Source organism: Microcaecilia unicolor, chromosome 3 (genome assembly GCF_901765095.1).
Source record: "Microcaecilia unicolor chromosome 3, aMicUni1.1, whole genome shotgun sequence".
In the NCBI taxonomy this organism is placed as follows: domain Eukaryota; kingdom Metazoa; phylum Chordata; class Amphibia; order Gymnophiona; family Siphonopidae; genus Microcaecilia; species Microcaecilia unicolor.
Window position 1 is genome coordinate 490,958,920 of NC_044033.1, and position 23,168 is coordinate 490,982,087.

At 45.3% G+C, this 23,168-nt stretch overlaps 1 protein-coding gene across 2 annotated transcripts in view; it reads left to right on the forward strand.

The window, feature by feature from the left end:
* The window catches only part of DOP1A (DOP1 leucine zipper like protein A), a 227,795-nt gene that overhangs the window by 66,336 nt on the left and 138,291 nt on the right, over positions 1 to 23,168 (forward strand). Inside the window, exons 12-15 of one of the 2 annotated variants that reach the window (XM_030199075.1) lie at positions 7,937 to 8,056; positions 10,065 to 10,179; positions 10,608 to 10,637; positions 11,065 to 11,298. In XM_030199075.1, coding sequence (XP_030054935.1) covers positions 7,937 to 8,056; positions 10,065 to 10,179; positions 10,608 to 10,637; positions 11,065 to 11,298 — 499 coding nt within the window. The remainder of the gene's footprint in view (positions 1 to 7,936; positions 8,057 to 10,064; positions 10,180 to 10,607; positions 10,638 to 11,064; positions 11,299 to 23,168) is intronic. The other variant, XM_030199077.1, reaches the window with a different exon arrangement.

Below are 23,168 nucleotides of genomic sequence, written 5' to 3' on the forward strand. Positions count from 1 at the left end.
TTTGTGTATTAGTTTTATTTATTTATTTTTATTTTAGTGCATTTCTATCCCACATTTTCCCACAAGTGCAGGCACAATGTGGCATACAGTAGCTCAAGAAAAATTACAATAAAAGAAACATAGGATGACAGAGTTAGAAGGAATTCACAGAAAAGAGATGGGAAGGAAAAACTGTCCAACAAGAGCAAGTGGGTAAGAGTCCCACTGCAAACTACAACGGGAGAGTCAAGTGGTGGAGTTCGTGAAGGAATAGGCTTTCATGAATAGGAATGTCTTTAAGAACTGGTTAAATAATTGATGGTCTAATATCCTTTTTAATTGCTTCGGCAGTTCATTCCAAGACTTAGCACTGGTATATGGGAAGGATGAAGCAAACATGTGTTTGTATCTGACTTTCTTGCTGCTGGGATAATGAAGACAGAGAAAGTTGCGCGATATTGACAAAGCATTCCTTGGATTAATGCAGCTACAGCCATATTATTTTCATTGATCATCTTTTCAGGAGCTAAGAATTTTTGATGAAGTTTTTTAAGTATTGCTCTCTTATTTTTGTCACAGTTGATGTACTGTGTTCACTAACGCAGTTAAATCTGAACATTTAGAAAGAGAAGAGTTCATCTTAACTAACAATTCCATATTGTCTGCATCAAAACCTCTGTACCAAGCAAGGTTGAAATCACACCTATAACAGTGGAGGTTCCTTGAGCACTTCCCACACTTTCTGTAGCTCCTACAGAGAGTATAGGCTACTTCCTCTCGGTGAAAGCAGTTGGGTTCTCACACCAACCTCTTTCAGGATGGCCAGGTCACTTCCCAATGCCATTTGTTGATGATTTCCTCCTGGAGTTGTTCCCACATCTGCAGCACTAGCTTGCCGCATTGACTCTGTTGTTTCCGAGGTCCTTGGGGAGGGCACGGAAGAAAAGTGAGCACTTAAATTGGGGAGACCTCCTCCTCCATGCAGCTCCAGAGCTCCATCACTAGATACCACAGCAGAGGATTGATCCAAATGTCCTTTCGGTAAGTGGCTGGGCATATCGCAAGATGTTAACATGTGAAACTGCTGGAATAGGATCTGCAGATGGGTAAACCAGAACTTTACCCCTATGTTTGGGAGTCATAAAGTAACAAGAAAAAAAGGAAAAATCGAACATGTCTTTTAGCATGCCTCAATAAACTACAGCCATCTTGTCTCTGCTCCCTAATGTATTGGGTCTAGTGTACCATCTCTGCTTTTTCTGTTTTGCTCATCAGTGCTTTATTTTCTCAGAATTACAAGTGCTTCAGAGTCTCAATGTCACCAGTGCGTTGACATCTTGTGCCCTTGAACTCTCACCTTCTTTGTAGCAGCTGTACTTCAGCCTTTTGCTGTCATCTGTGATTCCATAGCTCACTACTCATAAGGTTGCAATTAACAGCGTCTTCTCTCCTTCATGTATCAGTGTCTGCTAGGTCCCTCACAATATGTGCTGGATTTCAGCTTTTAGGGGCTCAGGTTTTTCACTTTCACACTATTAGCTGTTTTTAGTCTCTTAGTGTTTGCTATTCTTTAGTTTTGCATTACCATCTGGGTTAGTCATTTCAATACCAGCTATGCTTCATTCTCAGGGTTTCTGCTGTACTTCATTCTAAAGTGCTTAGTTGATATTCAGCTTAACATTGTTTGCCCTGCTTCAGTCTGGCAGGCTTTACCATACTTTATTTTGCAGTACCAGCTGCATTTCAGTCACTTGCTATCACTTGTCCTTCACTCTTATAGTGGCACTGGGTTGTGCCCTCTCATTTTGGGCTTCTTTGCTCTCTCGTATTTACATTGTAACATAGTAATTGTCAGCAGATAAAGACCTGCACATCCATCCAGTCTGCCCAGCAAGTTGGCCAAAGTTGAATCTGTCAGTCTGCACAGGTTCCACTTCATGCTTTAACACTGGTATATGCCAGTTTTGGGACACAGACTTAGAAATCTGCCTGATATTGGTCCTACTTCCCAACTACTGTAGTTGCCATTGAAGTCCACTCCAGCCTTGATCCTGATTTGTCATTTACGGGACCCAGACCTTAGAAGTTTGTCCAGCATTGGTCATACTTCCCAACCTCTAAAGCTGCCTTTAAAGCTCACTCCAGTTATGAAGTCATTGCTGTGACTCTACCCTTCAGTGTTTGATATTCTTAGGCTTTTCATTGTCTTCTGTGTCTGCACATTTCAATCTTCTAGGTCTCTTGACCTCTCAGTGTCTCTGACACTTTGCCTCTCAGTGTCTATGGTCTGGTTCACAGGCATGGCCTTTATGCTTTACTTTCCTTCGCCTTTGGTTATAGCCACTTTAGACTTTCAGTTAACCTGGTCTCCCACCCTAATTGGGTGCTACTTTGCTACTTGGCACAAGTTCTGGACTTATCTGTGAGCCACTAAAGATGGAAACATTATGTCTTACCTGATAATTTTCTTCCCTTTAGTCTCAACAGTTCAGTCCAGAAGCCCACTCTTGACAAGTCTTACTATTTTTATGGATAGGTGGTCTTTCCTTCTTACTATGCAGTTTATTATCTCTTAGAATTTATCTGCTGTTTCTTCAATCAAATCCACCTTCAGTTCAGGAAGTTTGTACAGTGACTATACCTTAAGCTCCTTCAGGAACAGAGCTCTGGTTCAATAGATAAAACAACCAAAACAGTGCAATGTATTATTTCATTACAATAATTCCATCTACAAAGTTTTAGTTCAGAATGTCATAATTCCTCTTCAGTTGGTTGACACTGTGTCAGTCATCTAAAATGGCTCTTGCTGTGGATTTCACTTTGCAGGCCACATGATATCAATAGTGCCTTCTTGGTTTGAGTAATACAGGATATAAAACATCCTCTATACTCTATATATGACCTCTTTTATTTTGTCATTCGAAATACTAGGGTTCTATGGATACACGGTGCCCTTTAGGGGTGGATCACAAAGAACTACTGTATTTTTACACATATAGGGCCAGATTCTAAATAAGGTGCCTAAAAAATACACATGGTAAACATTTACACCTAAATGTATTCTATAAGCGGTGCCTAGATTTAGACTCGGTATAAGCTCTTTGAGCAGGGACTGTCTTTCTTCTATGTTTGTACAGCGCTGCGTATGCCTTGTAGCGCTATAGAAATGCTAAATAGTAGTAGTAGTAGTGGTATATAGAATATGCTTAGTTGTTATCCCAGCGCCTAAAACTATGCGCCTCCATTTACACCAACAAAAACATGGCGTAAATCCCTGTGTGTAGATTTACCCGCACTGGTCTATATTCTATAACTACGCACATAAATTTTGGAACATCCACAAAATGGCCATTTCCTCACCCATAGCCACACCCCTTTTAATCTGTGTACATTAGAATTTAGGAGCAATTCATTACTGAATATGCTTAGCAAGTTGTGTGCATAAATTTTAATTATTACAAATTAATGCAGCTTAGTGCTTATTAAGTGCTGTTAGTGCTAATAACTAGTTAAGCCAATTATGTTATGCACATTTTTTCAGTATATGCCTGGATTTCGGCACACTATATAGAATCCGGGGTATAATGTTTGCAGATTTTGAGTCTCTGTAAAAATTAATTGGTATAACACACCCACACATATAATACATGTTATACCAGTTTATGTTTCTATGACTTGTTAATTGCCAAGCTAACACATGTGTTTTTAAGGGGTTTTCTTTTTAGGTTCTTGCAGGCATTATTACTGCACAAAACCTGCAACAAAAAAAAAAAAACAAGAGCCTTAAATGCAAATGCACTAATTCTAAAAATACATCAGCATAGTGTGCCCAGATGGCACGCTCTGTTGGGTGGGTTGAAACTTGATGTAGTGTGCAAGGGATGTGTTTGGTTTATAAAAAGGTGTATTACGCGCGCATTACATGTATGAAAATATGGTACTTTCTCTATCTCCATCCACTGGTCAATGGACATAACCCACAAGTTCTGGACTGATCTGTTGGGACTGAAGGGAAAAAAAAATCAGGTAAGATATAATTTTTCCATAAACATAAGCATTTGTTCTGTACTGTGCCGATGTGAGGTGATGCTTGGGAGTTCAGGTTAAAATGCTCACGTGGTGTGGTGTACAGAACATTTAGCTACTGACTTTCTAGATGACAGCTTCCATTCCAATTCTTACTGGTTGGCAGCTCTGCTATTCTCAAATGATGATAGCACTTGGGGTAAAGTTCAGCATACAGAGATTAATGCTCACAGGTATGTTATGCTGCTGATGTGTGTACATATCTATAATAAAAAGCTGGCCCAGTTTACCAAATACTACTACTACTACTACTTAACATTTCTAGAGCGCTACTAGGGTTACGCAGCGCTGTACAATTTAACAAAGAGAGTCAGTCCCTGCTCAAAGAGCTTACAATCTAATAGACAAGTGAACGGTCGGTCCGATAGGGGCAGTCAAATTGGGGCAGTCTGGATTCACTGAACGGTAATAATAGAGCTTAACTTACTCCAAGAAGATCTGAATTGGGATCCTTACTCATACTGAGTGCTTGCTAGCAGTGGTTTTCAGATAATTCAGTTTGTAGTAGGAATCAACAAAATCCATTTAATTTCCCTGTATGGTTTTGATTTTGTTTTCCTCTTCTTGATAACATTGTGGTCACTGCCATAATAAATTGTGATACTGCTGTGCTGATCCTCCTCAGAGGCTCTGCACACTTCGCGCAGATGTATAAATGTAGTACGACTAACAGAAGAGACATTAGGATTAAAGATGAGAAACTTGAGGTTAATTGAAACATGGGATGCAAGGAAACATTGGCTTGACATTTAAGAAAATTGTGGTGATGTGTCCTCGAGGCAGTCTGTTGCTCGTGAATAAGCTGAAAGGGCTGAACTTAGGACCGAAAGTGGTGAACTGGATAGAAAACTGGTTGACCGACAGGTGGCAGAGGGTGGTAGTAAATGGAACCTGCTTTGTATGTATTTTGAAAAATGTTTTGGCCTCTGATTTATATGAGTATTGTGGCTGTTGTTAGCACAGGTTTAGTTTCTTTACTTCCAATTTTGTGGCTATTTGTAAAACCTAACGCTTGGTACCATATATAGGATTCCAGGAAAACAAAAAAGGTGGAAGTAAAATGTTCTGAGGTAATTAGACATACAATATTTTATTTTGATTTACTGTTGAATCTTCTTGTCCCCCCCCCCCTCCCTTTTTTTTGTTCATATATAGAATTCCTCCATAAGTGAGTTGTGCGTTAGTCATAGGATACTGCTTAATTCCCATCTAGCACCTATGCTCATAATTGTAATAATCATGTGCTTGAGTGCTAGTGTTCTATAACTTACACACGCATTCGACTTGAGGGGAATATTGCCTCCCTTCTGCCACTTTTCTTCTACCCATCTCTTTAACAAGGCATACCACAAAGACCAACAAATGTGAACCTTTCCACATATATCCAGAATAGACTTATTATATCTGCTTGCTAGAGTACTTTCATGTCTTATAATCATGTAACCCAAGATTTGTCTGTAACACTAAATATCTATCTTGTCATGTATTTCCACTATTCATGATGTATTATAAGCCACATTGAGCCTGCAAAGAGGTGGGATAATGTGGGATATAAATTCAATAAATAAATAAACATCTGCAGGTCATCTGAAGAACTAGGGGAAAGCAACTTTCACAAACAAAGTAAGAGGAGATGTGACTCTAGTTACAAAAATCTTGTACTGAGACAAAAGAATTTTCATAAATTGTCGTGTTTGAGGCGGGACTTGGGCGTTCCTAAGACTTGGACGTCTTAGAGCCATAATGGAAAAAAGCAAAGACGTACAGGACTAAAACTTCAACATTTTGAGCTAGACCTGTTTTTATTACGAATAAGGCACAAAAAGGTGCCCGAAATGACCTGATGACCACTGGAGGGAATCAAGGATGACCTCCCCTGACTCCCCCAGTGATCACTAACCCCCTCCCAACCCCAAAAATTGTGATTAAAAAAACATTACTTGCCAGCCTCAGATGTCATACTCAGGTGCATTACAGCAGCATGCAGGTGCCTGGAGTAGTTTAGTAGTAGGTGCAGTGCACTTCAGACAGGTGGACCCAAGCCCATACCCCCACTACCTGTTACGCTTGTGGAGGAAACAGCGAGCCCTACAAAACCCACCAGAAACCCACTATACCCACAAATAGGTGCCCCCTTCACCCGAAAGGGCTATGGCAGTGGTATACAGTTGAGGGTAGGGGGTTTTGGGGGCTCAGCACACAAGGTAATGGCACAATGGTCAAAAGTGTACCTGGGAGCTGTTTATGAAGTTCACTGCAGTGCCCCCTAGGGCAGGGGCGTATCTGGACTCCGGCGGTAGGGGGGGCCAGAGCCAGAGGGGGGGGCACATTTTAGCCCCCCCGCCGCCGCCGCCGCCACCGCCGAGCCCCCACCGCCACCAATGACTCTCTCCACCCCCCTCCCGCCGCCAACCCTCCCCCGCTGCCGTTCTTACTTTTGCTGGCGGGGGACCCCAACCCCCGCCAGCCGAGGTCTGCTTCCACCTGCCGCTGCCGTAAAAACTTCTTCTTCAGCCGGCGGGGACCCCAAACCCCCGCCAGCCGCCCCGCGGTGTTTAAAATTCATCTTCGGCTTCCGTGGCCGTGCTGCTGTGATAGGCGCTGTTGAAATCCACTTCGGAGTCTGACGTCGTTGTACGTGCTGCGACGTCAGACTCCGAAGTGGATTTCAACAGCGCCTATCACAGCAGCACGGCCACGGAGGCCGAAGATGAATTTTAAACACCGCGGGGCGGCTGGCGGGGGTTTGGGGTCCCCCGCCGGCTGAAGAAGAAGTTTTTACTGCAGCGGCAGGTGGAAGCAGACCTCGGCTGGCGGGGGTTGGGGTCCCCCGCCAGCAAAAGTAAGAACGGCAGCGGGGGAGGGTTGATGGCGGTAGGGGGGTCCAGGGCAAAATCTGCGGGGGCCCAGGCCCCTGAGGCCCCACGCAGATACGCCCCTGCCCTAGGGTGCCCGATTGCTATCCTGGCATGTCAGGGAGACCAGTCTACTACAAATGCTGGCTCCTCCCATGTCCAAATGGCTTGACTTTGGACGTTTTAGGCTTGGATCTCTTTGTGTTCAAAAATGGCCGAAAATCAAAGACATCCAGATCGCAAAACGTCCAAATAAAAAGCAGGATGACCATGGTATTTTCGAACACATGAGATGGACGTCCATCTTTTTCAAAAATAACCTTCTATCCGCTTCGGAATGTAGACGTCTTTGTAAAATGTCCAAATTCACACGTTTCTTTCTAAAATGCCCCTCCACGTATACTCATCGGGGATATTCTATGTATATCCATCAGGGATATGTTGAAAACCTGACTATTGGTGGCCCTTGAGGACTGGGAATGAAAGCCAAAAACTTATGTTGATTGGTTAAACTAATTGCTTCTGAAATTTATTAGCCACTAGTCCAAGTCGTTGTTGCAGGTGCCAGTCCTGTGGAGCTGTCATATTACTGTGACACGGGAGATTCTAGTTCAGGTCACTTCTCTGGCTGGTTTGGGTTGCAGAAGTGATGTACTCCAGCAGACTATGAACAAATTCCTGGAGGAAAAGTGTATAGTCTGCTATTGAGACAGACATGGGAAAGCAACTGCTTGCTCTGGGAGTTGTAGTATGGAGTGTTGCCATGATTTGGGTTTCTGCCAGGTACTTGTGACCTGGCTTGGCCACTGTGGGCTAGATGGACCACTGGTATGATCCAGTATGGCTATTCTTATGTTCTTATGTAGTGCAGGATGGGGATGAAGACAGATGTAGCTGTTGCTATAGTTATAAATTCTACAGGAAGCAGGGCACTGCAGAGAAATTCAGATCCTGCAGTATATACACCAATCAAATGACAAAATCTAGTTGTTAATATTATACTTTTTCATTTTTAGCAAATTGAGGGAGAATAAGAAAACGGCAGAGCTAATTAAAACTGCCAATCTTCTGTTTAATTCCTTTGAGCCTTACTACATGTGGGATTACACTGCTCGCTGGTTTGAAGAATGCTGCAGGTAAGCCCAAACTGTTCTTCATAAGAGATTAGCATGCTTCAGATGCATTTGGCCTTCAGAGTCCTGAAAGGTGGCACTTTCTTGTCTTAGACTATTTCAGTTTCCTTCTGCTGGTATCTCTCACGTCTGTGCTTCTGCTGCTTCACTTCTCAGTTCTGCTGCCCACTTTGTCTTCCTTTCCTTGCAAAATGCATCTTTCTTCTCTCCTCTGCTGCATTCATTGGCTCTCGTTGCATCAGTGTCATGTTCAAATGTTTTATATATCAGCTTCATTCTTCTTGCCCTTTTTTATATATATATATTTTTGTTTGTTTGTTTTTTTAGTCATTTATTTTTTGACCCTGCAGTCCCCTTCTGCTCAGTGACCTAAATTCTACTAAGGCAAACCCAGCAGAGCATATGGTGCCCAAAGGAGAAAGGTGCCCCATTTTCTGCCATTTCAGATGTTCTGAGATGAATTCCCTCTCCCACAACTCTGGGTGCCCTTTCTAAAATTATGGTTTGAACCTCTTAATTTGAACTTAAACCATTATTTCTTTTTTGTCCTTCCAGCTTAATTGTGCAGGGATCATGGGTATCATAAACCTTCATTCACAACTGCCCAGAGGTTTTTCACCATCCCATAAACATACCTAGATGGACAGGAAGCCATGCAACACGGCTCTTTCAGGAATGTCCAGCATTGATCAATCTGAAAATGTTATCTTGGAATAAACCAGTAATTGGACTAATCTCATGTACTGAAATTTTGCTTGAGCTTGGCCTATCATGGTCCAGGTTACTTAACTAATATAATTCAGTTACCCTAGCCACATTATTTCAGAGTAGGCTTTCCTGTTATATAAGCCTTCTTTTTTTTCCTGTCTCTCTCCTTTTGTCTTAAATGGATTCTTTTATGAATTATAATTTTGTTATGTAAACTACTTTATTACTTACAAAGGAAAGGCGGTATATAAACTCAAATAAGCTATAATATAGCTTAAAAGGTGAAAAATATTTTCTAATTAAACTTCCAATTCCTTATTAGCAAAATGTTCCCCAGATATAGCTTTCTTACTATTTACGTGCTAGTGGTTTTATACATAGCACTAAAACTGGACCTAGAGTCGTACAAGGTAGACATCATGATAAAAGATCAACACAATTATTCAGTTGCAATAGGTGCTTGGTGTCTCTGCTTAAAAGGAGATATGATGAAGGGTTGGTTATAGTAATGGTACAGCAAATTGGATCTCCAAAAACATGTCTTTAGGAAGAATTAAGTGTCAAGAAAGCAATTCTGACATACTGCAATGGGGTGAGAGTTATAAATACAGAGAACAGAAATGGAAAATACATAAATTCAGGTGTTAAGAGTCTAGGAGAAAGTAGGGCTATGCTCTGAAAAGGAATTTCATGAGATTGGAGGGAAAAGATGCATGAAGGGACAAAGTAATGCAAATCCTTGAGAGGGAAAAGTAGAATTTTGAATTAAATTGTTGAAAGATTAGAGTCCACTGAAAAGCCTGAGAGAGACGGAGGGTGGTTCTGGTCAACTTATGCTAGATAAATTTCAATAAATGAAACAATGAAATATGGAGATTAGAAAGTAGATGCTTTCATGAACCATATTTGATCATAAAACGGAGATGTAGTGGCCTGTATATCTGCTTTTGGATCACATATTGTTTGAAGAGGTTAGGAACACTGTAAACCCCGTTCTAACCCTCTTCCACTTGAGTCCAGCAGTGAAGAGTAGTTTTATGTGCCAGGTTTTCTGCATCTTAGTAATCCGTTGTGAATGGGCTAATGTGGAGCTAGGTGGAAAAGGTTCACGTGTATCATGATCATTGAGAGAGTAAATTGGGCTACTGTAGTGCCATTGTTCTAATTTTGTAGTTTCTATTTGTATTTCCAGTATATTAATAGTAATGAAAATCCCTGCATTGGTGACATATGTATGAATAAGCTCTTGGTTCAAACAGGTTTCTTATCAGCATAAAACCTTTTTATTATTTTAACTCCATAGGCGGACACTGCACGCAAGACTTTATCTTCCGCCTGGACAGGACAGAGAGCCACCTGAGCTGCCTTTGACCAATTTCTGCCTATTGGTGGACTTTTTGTTGGATATCGTGTCTTTGGTAAGAATCCCCTTTATCCCTTGGCCTCTTGGGTTAGCGACTATAAGCGTGATAGTGTGTAATCAACCAATATTTACCAGTTAACTGCAAAGCAAGTAAGAGCGTTCTTGTGTACAAGTTTGGTTTGTAATTTTTGTCGTTGTTGTTTTCGGCCTTTCCCCCTTTATCCTTTTCTCTTGCCAGTCTTGCAGTTGAATAACTCGAGTCTAGTTTTAGATATTGCTGTCTTAGCTAAGCAGAACAGCCTATAACTTTGACTCTGATAGTCCGGTGTTTGCATGCTAACACCATTAGAAATTGTCAAATGAAATGTTAATCCTCTCAGTAATAACATGGTCTTTTGTAACTCTTGTGCTTGAGTGACAGTTGCCAGAGCGGGATCTGCTGTGTATCTTCTCTGCTTACTTCTTTGCTTTCTTCTTTTCAAGCCTACTAGAAGTATGAGAGTAATTTGCCAGGTATGGCTTGCAGCCTTTGTTCATTTGTTTTTCTCACTAATGGGCTGGTTGGGGATTTGTGTACCATTGTTTCTCAGACTCTAATACGGAAGAGAGGTAATCAGCTTTGGTATATAATGGTGGAAAATACTTTAACTGAGTGTGGATATGGGTGGTGGGGTAAAAAAAATAGTTATGTAAATAATGAGACAGTGCTACTAATTTTAACTATAACTGTTGATACTATGTACCATCAAAACTATTTATATTTTAGAAGAACTAAATTTATTCTGTATCTAATAGGTGTTTGATTTGTAAGCTTTTTTATGCAAACAGTACAAAATAAGAAACAGATCAATGCAGGAAATGTGAAGTTTGCTTAAGATTTGACATTTTACCTTTCAGGGATAAAGAAATATGTTTCCTGATTTTGTCATTTCTCCCACAGGAAACGTATATTGAGATCCAGACTGAGCACCTGCCTCAGCTGCTGCTCCGAATGATTTCTGCGCTCACAAGTCACCTTCAGGCCCTGCACTTGACAGAACTCACTGATTCCCTGCGCCTCTGCTCCAAGATTCTCAGCAAGGTTCAGCCCCCACTTCTATCTGCAGGCACAGATTCTGGGCTGCAACTTCCAAATGGACAGAACAGCTTCTTGAAAGAACGGGAGGACAAAAAGGTAGGGTATTTATTTCTGGGTGTGTCTTTTTGTTCGCACTGCCTTCCAAATACATATGTATATATTTAATTTGTTTTGTTTTTAAAATTTTAAAACAGCAGTGGCTAAAAGCTATAGGATTACGGAGCATCCCTATACGTTAATAAAAAGGTAAATTTTACTTTAGGTAAATATGTAGTTCCCCTTATGGGAGATGTACCCTCAAAATTTCCCTACTCTTTCCCTTTCTACCCTTAATGTTTTAACTTTACGTAGTTACATCAGAATATGTAGAAAATTATTTTGTAGTAAGATTATTTTGGCTAATATTACCAAGCAAGAAGGAGCTCCAGGTGAACCTTGTGCTTCCTGTTACGTCTGTGTCAGCACAGTACTCTATTGGCTTTTAAAAACTACTCAAAATGTACAGTCTCCAAATAATTGAAACGACTTTCAATTCTAGCAGCAGAATGGTTAAAGATAAGTACTGTTTAAATTGTTCCAGAAAATGCAAGCAGCAAAATTTTGAGGGTACTTCCAGTTTGAATTTTTTTTTTTTGTTTAGGAATGCAAGGCGAACAGTGTGCTTATTAAAAAAAAAACAAAAAGGAAAAAAGGGGGAGGAGATTTCTTCATTTTATGCCCTTGGTAGTAGCCTTTATTAACTTAGGGCTTGGTGTCAGTCTTCAGCTCTTCTTGTGGTATGTGTGCTGTAGATTTGTCATGGCAACAATATTCAAAAAGTAGGGTTACTTGCCTGTAGCAGAGGTTTTTTTTTGTGGACAACAGGATAAGCCAGCCACACATAGATGATATCATCACATGATGGTTTCAGCTCGTATCTGCTCCACAGAACATAAGTACATAAGTACATAAGTAATGCCATACTGGGAAAAGACCAAGGGTCCATCGAGCCCAGCATCCTGTCCACGACAGCGGCCAATCCAGGCCAAGGGCACCTGGCAAGCTTCCCAAACGTACAAACATTCTATACATGTTATTCCTGGAATTTTGGATTTTTCCAAGTCCGTTTAGTAGCGGTTTATGGACTTGTCCTTTAGGAATCCGTCCAACCCCTTTTTAAACTCTGCTAAGCTAACCGCCTTCACCACTTTCTCCGGCAACGAATTCCAGAGTTTAATTACACGTTGGGTGAAGAAAAATTTTCTCCGATTTGTTTTAAATTTACTATACTGTAGTTTCATTGCATGCCCCCTAGTCCTAGTATTTTTGGAAAGCGTGAACAGACGCTTCACATCCACCTGTTCCACTCCACTCATTATTTTATATACCTCTATCATGTCTCCCCTCAGCCGTCTCTTCTCCAAGCTGTATAGCCCTAGCCTCCTTAGTCTTTCTTCATAGGGAAGTCGTCCCATCCCCACTGTCATTTTATTCGCCCTTCGCTGCACCTTTTCCAATTCTACTATATCTTTCTTGAGATGCGGCGACCAGAATTGAACACAATACTCAAGGTGCGGTCGCACCATGGAGCGATACAATGGCATTATAACATCCTCACACCTGTTTTCCATACCTTTCCTAATAATACCCAACATTCTATTCGCTTTCTTAGCCGCAGCAGCACACTGAGCAGAAGGTTTCAGTGTGTTATCGACGACGACACCCAGATCCCTTTCTTGGTCCATAACTCCTAACGTGGAACCTTGCATGACGTAGCTATAATTCGGGTTCTTTTTTCCCACATGCATCACCTTGCACTTGCTCACATTAAACATCATCTGCCATTTAGCCGCCCAGTCTCCCAGTCTCGCAAGGTCCTCTTGTAATTTTTCACATGTCTCAGCATATCTGCTTAGATGTAAATGCCATGATTGCAGAGACTTGCCTGTCCATCCCATAGCTCAGGCATCAGGTGTTGGGCATAAGTGTACAGCTTCTTCTCCGAGGACAAGCAGGCTGCTTGTTCTCACGACTGGGTGACGTCCGCGGCAGCCCCCACCAACCGGAAAAAAGCTTCGCGGGACGGTCGGCACGCAGGGCACGCCCACCGCGCATGCGCGGCCGTCTTCCCGCCCGTGCGCGACCGCTCCTGCCAGTTCCTTTTTTTCCGCGCCTGGAGAGAGTCGTGCCTGTGCCGCTCTCTCTGTTTCAGCCCCGGAAAAACCGTCGCGTTTACGCGAATTTCTTTTATTTCTTCTTTTTTATTGAATTGCCGCGCGCTCCACTTTTTCTTTCTTAAAAAAAAAAAAAAAAGGAGCACGCGCTCCCATTTTCCCTCGCTTCCAGCGGGGACGTTGCGTTGCGGCCTGGTGGCCGCACGGTCGTTTTTCCTTTTCGAGGTGTGATTTCCGCCACCATCGACGACTTTAATTTTGCCGACGCGATTTTTCCGTCGATGTCCTCGAAGGTCCCAAGTGGATTTAAAAAGTGTGGTCGGTGCGGCCGGCCCATCTCGCAGACCGACACCCACGCTTGGTGCCTCCAGTGCCTCGGGCCGGAGCACAATTTCAAGTCGTGTCCCCTGTGTCTCGGTCTCCGGAAACGGACTCAGGTTGCGAGGCAAGTTCAACGGGACCGTATTTTTGGAACTTGCGCCGGCCCCTCGACGTCGACCTCGACGGCATCGGTATCGACGCCCGGTCCTTCGGTACCGGTATCGATGCCCGAGACATCGGCACCGATGGCATCGACCCCAGGAGAACAGGTCCCGTCGGCCCGCCGGTCCGCCGGTGAGGGTAGAGGTGAGAGGCCGCGTGGGCAGTCGGCCCCGGTCACTCCCTCAGCCCACGGGACCGAACCCTGTCTGACCCGGCTCCTCGAGACCGAGGGGGATCGTCATCCTCCTCCTCCATGCCTCCCGGCGCCGGTGACGGGCATCGGAAGAAGGATAAGAAGCGCCGTCACCGGTCGCCCTCGATGCACATCGGAGAGGAGTCGACGCCGAAGCGTCTCCATCGAGAGGAGAGATCCCCGTCAGTGATAGAGGTGCCGACACAACAGGGTCCCGGCACCTCGGTGTCGTCTCCTGGCTCCCACCAGATTCTGGCACCGACACCCCTACCGGCCCCACCGCCTTTCCCGGCAGCGGGCCTGGACGAGTGCCTCAGAGCCATCCTTCCGGGGATCCTGGAAGGGCTGATGCGCCAGGCTGTGCCGGCGCCGATGATTGTGGCGCCAGCGAGCTCTAGCCCGGCGCCGGGGCAGTCGACACCGCCGCCGCTTGCGGTGCCGGTCTCGACCGCCACGCAGGTGGAGTCGACGTCGATGGAGGGAGCTCCGTCCCCGCCGACGCGGGAGCCCACCGCTCGACGACACCGAGACCCTGGTGCCTCGACGTCGAGCCGGGCCCGGTTCAGGACTCAGCTACATGAGCTTATGTCCGATACCGAGGATGAGGACTCGTGGGGGGAAGAGGAGGACCCTAGATATTTCTCTTCAGAGGAGTCTACGGGCCTTCCCTCGGACCCCACGCCTTCACCGGAGAGGAAGCTCTCACCTCCTGAGAGTCTCTCCTTTGCCTCCTTTGTGCGGGATATGTCTATCAGCATTCCCTTTCCCGTGGTCTCTGTGGAAGAGCCGAGGGCCGAGATGCTCGAGGTCCTCGACTATCCATCACCACCTAGAGAGTCCTCCACGGTACCGCTGCACAATGTCCTCAAGGAGACACTGCTTCGGAACTGGGTGCGACCATTAACTAACCCCACCATTCCCAAGAAAGCAGAGTCCCAGTACAGGATCCACTCTGACCCAGAGTTAATGCGGCCACAATTGCCCCATGACTCAGCGGTCGTGGATTCTGCTCTCAAGAGGGCACGGAGTTCGAGGGATACCGCCTCGGCGCCCCCGGGGCGGGAGTCTCGCACTCTGGACTCGTTTGGGAGGAAGGCCTACCAATCCTCCATGCTCGTGACCCGCATCCAATCATACCTGCTCTATATGAGCATTCACATGCGGACCTATGTGCAACAACTGGCGGACCTGGTCGAGAAGCTCCCGCCGGAGCAGTCCAGGCCTTATCAGGAGGTGGTCAGGCAGCTGAAGGCGTGCAGAAAGTTCCTGTCCAGGGGTATCTATGACACCTGTGACGTGGCATCTCGTGCTGCGGCCCAAGGTATAGTGATGCGCAGGCTCTCATGGCTGCGGGCCTCTGACCTGGACAACCGCACCCAGCAGAGCCTGGCCGACGTCCCTTGCCGGGGGGATAACATTTTTGGTGAGAAGGTCGAGCAGATGGTGGACCAACTGCATCAGCGGGAAACCGCTCTCGACAAGCTCTCCCACCGGGCGCCTTCAGCATCCACCTCCACAGGTGGATGTTTTTCCCGTGCCCGGCAGGCTGCACCCTATTCTTTTGCGAAGCGTAGGTACAACCAGCCGGCCCGAAGGCCTCGTCAGGCACAGGGACAGCCCCAGCGCGCTCGTTCTCGTCAACAGCGTGCGCCTAAGCAGCCCCCTGCGCCTCCACAGCAAAAGCCGGGGACGGGCTTTTGACTGGATCCATGGGAACATAGCCGCCCTACAAGTGTCCGTACCGGACGATCTGCCGGTCGGAGGGAGGTTAAAATTTTTTCACCAAAGGTGGCCTCTCATAACCTCCGACCAGTGGGTTCTCCAAATAGTGCGGTGCGGATACGCCCTGAATTTGGCCTCCCTGCCTCCAAATTGTCCTCCGGGAGCTCAGTCTTTCAGCTCCCATCACAAGCAGGTACTTGCAGAGGAACTCTCCGCCCTTCTCAGCGCCAATGCGGTCGAGCCCGTACCACCCGGGCAGGAAGGGCAGGGATTCTATTCCAGGTACTTCCTTGTGGAAAAGAAAACAGGGGGATGCGTCCCATCCTAGACCTGAGAGGCCTGAACAAATTCCTGGTCAAAGAAAAGTTCAGGATGCTTTCCTTGGGCACCCTTCTGCCAATGATTCAGAAAAACGATTGGCTATGTTCCCTGGATTTAAAGGACGCATATACTCACGTCCCGATACTGCCAGCTCACAGACAGTATCTCAGATTCCGCCTGGGCGCACGGCACTTTCAGTATTGTGTGCTGCCCTTTGGGCTCGCCTCTGCCCCACGAGTGTTTACCAAGTGCCTCGTGGTGGTAGCGGCCTACCTACGCAAGCTGGGAGTGCACGTGTTCCCATATCTCGACGATTGGCTGGTCAAGAACACCTCGGAGGCAGGAGCCCTCCGGTCCATGCAGTGCACTATTCAACTTCTGGAGCTGCTGGGGTTTGTGATAAATTACCCAAAGTCCCATCTCCAGCCAACCCAGTCTCTGGAATTCATAGGAGCGCTGCTGAATACCCAGACGGCTCAGGCCTACCTTCCCGAAGCGAGGGCCACCAATCTCCTGGCCCTGGCTTCGCAGACTAGAGCGTCTCAGCAGATCACAGCTCGGCAGATGTTGAGACTCCTGGGTCATATGGCCTCCACAGTTCATGTGACTCCCATGGCTCGTCTTCACATGAGATCTGCTCAATGGACCCTAGCTTCCCAGTGGTTCCAAGCCACCGGGAATCTAGAAGATGTCATCCGCCTCTCCACCAGTTGCCGCACTTCACTGCTCTGGTGGACCATCCGGACCAATTTGACCCTGGGACGTCCATTCCAAATTCCGCAGCCCACGAAAGTGCTGACGACGGATGCATCTCGCCTGGGGTGGGGAGCTCATGTCGATGGGCTTCACACCCAGGGTCTGTGGTCCCTCCAGGAAAAGGATCTGCAGATCAACCTCCTGGAGCTCCGAGCGATCTGGAACGCACTGAAGGCTTTCAGAGATCGGCTGTCCTACCAAATTATCCAAATTCGGACAGACAATCAGGTTGCAATGTATTACGTCAACAAGCAGGGGGGCACCGGATCTCGCCCCCTGTGTCAGGAAGCCGTCGGGATGTGGCGTTGGGCGTGCCGGTTCGGCATGCTTCTCCAAGCCACGTACCTGGCAGGCGTAAACAACAGTCTGGCCGACAGACTGAGCAGAGTCATGCAACCGCACGAGTGGTCGCTCCATTCCAGAGTGATACGCAAGATCTTCCGAGAGTGGGGCACCCCCTCGGTGGATCTTTTCGCCTCTCAGACCAACCACAAGCTGCCTCTGTTCTGTTCCAGACTTCAGACACACGGCAGGCTAGCGTCAGATGCCTTTCTCCTTCATTGGGGGACCGGCCTCCTGTATGCTTATCCTCCCATACCTTTGGTGGGGAAGACCTTACTGAAGCTCAAGCAAGACCGCGGCACCATGATTCTGATAGCGCCCTTTTGGCCCCGTCAGATCTGGTTCCCTCTTCTTCTGGAGTTGTCCTCAGAAGAACCGTGGAGATTGGAGTGTTTTCCAACTCTCATTTCGCAGAACGACGGAGCGTTGCTGCACCCCAACCTTCAATCCCTGGCTCTCACGGCCTGGATGTTGAGGGCATAGACTTCGCTACGTTGGGTCTGTCTGAGGGTGTCTCCCGGGTCTTGCTTGCCTCTAGGAAGGATTCCACTAAGAAGAGTTACTTTTTCAAGTGGAGGAGGTTTGTCGTTTGGTGTGAGAGCAAGGCCCTAGAACCTCGTTCTTGCCCTGCACAGAACCTGCTTGAATACCTTCTGCACTTATCAGAGTCTGGCCTCAAGACCAACTCAGTAAGGAATCACCTTAGTGCGATTAGTGCTTACCATTATCGTGTGGAAGGTAAAGCCATCTCTGGAGAGCCTTTAGTCGTTCGATTCATGAGAGGCTTGCTTTTGTCAAAGCCCCCTATCAAGCCTCCTACAGTGTCATGGGATCTCAATGTCGTTCTCACCCAGCTGATGAAACCTCCTTTTGAGCCACTGAATTCCTGCCATCTGAAGTATTTGACCTGGAAGGTCATTTTCTTGGTGGCAGTTACTTCAGCTCGTAGGGTCAGTGAGCTTCAAGCCCTAGTAGCTCATGCTCCATATACCAAATTTCATCACAACAGAGTAGTGCTCCGCACCCACCCAAAGTTCCTGCCGAAGGTGGTGTCGGAGTTCCATCTTAACCAGTCAATTGTCTTGCCAACATTCTTCCCCAGGCCGCATACCCGCCCTGCTGAACGTCAGTTGCACACATTGGACTGCAAGAGAGCATTGGCCTTCTACTTGGAGCGGACACAGCCCCACAGACAGTCCGCCCAATTGTTTGTTTCTTTCGACCCTAACAGGCTAGGGGTCGCTGTCGGGAAACGCACCATCTCCAATTGGCTAGCAGATTGCATTTCCTTCACTTACGCCCAGGCTGGGCTGACTCTTGAGGGTCATGTCACGGCTCATAGTGTCAGAGCCATGGCAGCGTCGGTGGCCCACTTGAAGTCAGCCACTATTGAAGAGATCTGCCAGGCTGCGACGTGGTCATCTGTCCACACATTCACATCACATTACTGCCTCCAGCAGGATACCCGACGCGACAGTCGGTTCGGGCAGTCGGTGCTGCAGAATCTGTTTGGGGTGTAAATCCAACTCCACCCTCCAGGACCCGAATTTATTCTGGTCAGGCTGCACTCTCAGTTAGTTGTTCTTCGTAGGTCAATTTTCTGTTGTACCCTCGCCGTTGCGAGGTTCGATTGACCTGGGTTCTTGTTTTGAGTGAGCCTGAGAGCTAGGGATACCCCAGTCGTGAGAACAAGCAGCCTGCTTGTCCTCGGAGAAAGTGAATGATACATACCTGTAGCAGGTGTTCTCCGAGGACAGCAGGCTGATTGTTCTCACCTACCCTCCCTCCTCCCCTTTGGAGTTGTGTGTTTCATCTTTTGCTAGTCATTCAACTGGCGGGAGCGGTCGCGCACGGGCGGGAAGACGGCCGCGCATGCGCGGTGGGCGTGCCCTGCGTGCCGACCGTCCCGCGAAGCTTTTTTCCGGTTGGTGGGGGCTGCCGCGGACGTCACCCAGTCGTGAGAACAATCAGCCTGCTGTCCTCGGAGAACACCTGCTACAGGTATGTATCATTCACTAACTGTAGAGAGGGTCGGAGAGGTGTTGTGGCTGTCCACAAGCTGGATAAGGCAGCCACACATAGTTGACTCCCGAGCTGAGTGTGAAAGGGCCAAAGGAGGGAATTGGCTACCCTGAGGCATGGCTCTTGCACCCACATCTGCAGTGGTAGGTTGAAGCAGGATATGGAAACAGAGAGAGATAAAATAAAACCATGGAATGCAACAGCTGAAATTGATATGACGTACTTCATTCAGAACCAAAATGAACATTTAACAGGCACAGATTTGAAGTCTGAGCTGCATACAGTATTGCATACCTCTAGTAGTGCTATAGAAATGATAAGTAGTAGTAGTAGAATCAACTGACTGGATACTACAAATCAACATGCAAATGGCATAACGAGTCAACATGAAAACAGTTTAGCGGGAATGAAATAGTAGAGAGTGAATCAAGTGGCATGAATTAACATGAATACAGTAGAGAAAGAATCAAGTAGTCCTTTCTTTTTCCTTTTAACAGTTAAAGCTTCCAGAGCAGTGGAACTGAAGTACTTATTGGTTAATGCTTGGAGAATAGGTCTGCCAAAATTATCACCAGGTGCAACAGGATCTGTTTCTTTAGAAAAACAGACAGAGGGATTACAATTACCATCTCAGAAAGTCAAAAAGTCTTACTTTTTAAACTGGATCAAGAAGGCTCTGAACCTAGTTAAGGAACTGTGTTTAACCTTTCACAGTTTGACTTCTGCTTCTGTGTCAGAACCTAATTCTTCAATTCCCTCTGCAGAATCCCTTGCCCAATTCTTTTACAATGAAGTCCATGATCTTTTTAGTTCTTTTTTTCGTGTCCTCGCTTGGACCTTTTGAAAGCCTCCATTCCCAAATCCCCTCTACCTCTAAAATGGACAATAGTCTCCTCTCCTCCTCCCCACCTCCTTTATCTACCTCATTTTCTTTACTAGGTACTTCTTCTTGAGTGATGTAGAATGAGTAGAAGTGAATTGATTTTTTGCGCTTTCAAAAACTACAAAGACCAATACTTTTAAAACAAATAGGAGGAAATATTTTTTCAGTCAACTAATAATTAAGCTCTGGCACTCATTGCTAGAGGATGTGGTAGCAGCATTTAGCATATCTGGGTTTAAAAAGGTTTGTTCAAGTTCCTGGAGGAAAAGTCCATAATCTGTTATTGAGACACAGGGGGAAGCCAACTCTTGCCCTGGGGTTTGGGAGCATGCCAGGTACTTGTGATCTGGGTTGGCCACTGTTGGAAACAGGATACTGGGTTAGATGGACCACTGGTCTGGCCCAGTATGGCTATTCTTATGTTCTTATGTACAAATACCTCACTTGCTTTCTAAAGCTTTCTTTAATATGAAAACCATCTTATTCACCTTGGACCCTTTCCTTTCTTCCTGGTTAAAAGTCCATAACCTAGAGATTCTTCCTATAATCCTTATATTGATCAACCATAGTCTGTCTTCTGGACAGGTTCCTGCTTCTTGGAAATCGTCTATTAATCACCTCATTCTCAAAAAACCCTCTCTCAACCCTTCAGTCTTGGCTAACTACCAACCAGTTTCTAACCTTCGTTTTTTGTCAAAGATCTTGGAAAAAAGTAGTTTATATTCAAACTTCTTATATTGAGATGACCTTTGCTGTCCACCCTAGACAATCTGACTTCAGGGCTTTTTATAGCACTAGGCTGTTCTGTCTTGTTGAAGGAGGTCTATTCTCAGTTAGATAAACATCAGATTTTACTAGCTATTTCACTTGATCTCTCAGTCGCTTTTGATTTAGTAGACCACACACTACTTTTGTCACGTCTCTCTGATTTATGATTCGCTGGGAATGTCTTGATCTGGTTCTTGAATACTAATATTTCTTTGCTCCTAAAATTGAGAAAATGAGCGCTATTATGGAGTACTTCAATAGTAAATAACATATCCTGTCCCGGGATATGTGATAGACTTTTACTACATACAACCACTTAGGGCGACTTATCACTGGCTCAAAGGTAGACTGAAAAACTGCAGTGGGAAACAGCTCCCATATCAAGGAGAAAAAAACACTGCAGAAAAACTGCTACCTTTAATAAACTCAAAGCATAGGACTGATTTAACTCAATTTTAATCAAACTGAACATTTTTTTAAAGTTTCTAAGGCTAGAAGTCTGCCATACAATGTATCATTTATCTGAAAAATCTTGTTACTGAAAGGATCTTCTTATTAATAAATGTCCTAAAAAGTCAGTCCAACATGAAGCAGCTTGCTCAAAATCCTTAACCTCAACAAGGGCCTACTTGTTTCGCAACATATAGAGCTGCATCAAGAGGAGAAACTTTCTCACTGTAAGAAAGGTATTTAGTCAGAACTAAACTTTAAAAAATTTCAAATTTGCATTAAAAGCCTGGCTCTTTCACCAAGTGTTTGATAATACCTAAGGGAGTTGTGTTTCTGCAATTGCCACTTCCATGACTGTCTATTTTCTCCCTAGCTCTTCTTTTCTCCGGCCTCCCTTTTCCCCCATTTCTGTGCCGCAACCTCTTTACCATAGTTTTTGATTGTTCAGGATGATTGTTTTTTACATTTTCCTATCCCAAGTTTTTTTTGTCTGTACTATATTGTTTTAGATTGTAAACTGCCTTGTTCTGCTAGTTAGTAAAGGAGGTAATGGGCTGCAAATCTGGGGTGCGAAGACCATGTGACAGCCTTGCAAACATCCTGTAAGGAGAAGTTATGGGGAAGGGCAGATGTCGTAGACATAGGACGCAGCTGGTGTGCTCTACTTGGAGAGTGATGTCAGCAGATAAAAGTAATGTGTTGTGAAATCCATCGGGATATAGTTCTATCCCAGGCTGATTGTGATGATATGAGGAGGAGCCGGGAACTGTTTCTTAATGGGGACTGGCTCTTGAACTTTTCCTTTGTGAAGAATCTGTTTAGAGCCCTTAGGTCAAAGATGAGATGAAGGCCTTCACTCTTTTTGGGCATCAAATATCTTAAAGAATCCCTGAGTAACTCCTGAGGTAGGAAGCTCTTCTATTGCATCTGCAAGCATGAGACTGGGTTTCTTGCAGGAGGATGGCTTGCTGATCTTAAGTGTATGAGTATGGCCTGGAAGGACCGAGGGATCGATTGTTGATAAGGTTTATGCGGAATCCCTTGTGTATAATTTTTAGGACCACTGGTTGCATATGATGTCATCCCATACAGTTTGGAAGAATCTGAGACATCCTCTTATGGGATAGACAAAAATATTAATTGATATTTGATGCAGAAGTAGTAGCTACTCTCTGTTTTCTGTTTTGGGCCCAATGGGAGTACTGACAGATGATTAATGTGACTAGTTTGGATGGTAATGGCTTTGACTGTAATAGTACAGCTTATGATAAGGATTGCAATGAAGTGTTAGAGTTCAAAGACATATCAATCATGTCATAAGCAAGTGTTTGGATTGTGGTACATTGGTCCCTATTCACATTGATAACTTCTTGGACTTTGTCCACAAAGAGATTATCTTAAGCACACAGGATGTGTGCCAAACGGTCATGGAAATCCTGGCATAGGCCTGAGGCCCTCAGTTATGCCAACCTGTGAGTGCTGATAGACACCGAAGCATCCCTGGATGCAGTGTCATAGGCATCAAAAGCAGTGCGAAGAAGATGTTTTGTGCACTTCAGAGTTGCATAGAAGGATGATGGTTTTTTTGGCTTTGCTGGAGGGGTAGCAACTGTGTTTTGCCTCTTTTCAGATAGAGTATATAGATACTAGATAAGCTGAAAGTGGCTGAAATTTCTGCAGTGAGCACTGCTTAGAATCTCCTTTTTCCCCAGTGTCTTTACTTGTCAGGAATGTTGGAATATGTATGAGAGCAGACTCAGCCATGAGGGATTGGTGGAGCAGCTGTGGCTTATCTTGACTGGGAGTTGAGTGTACTTTGTATTTAAGTTTGATACATTTAAAGGGGGATGCATTAGTCAGAGGAGTTTGTCAG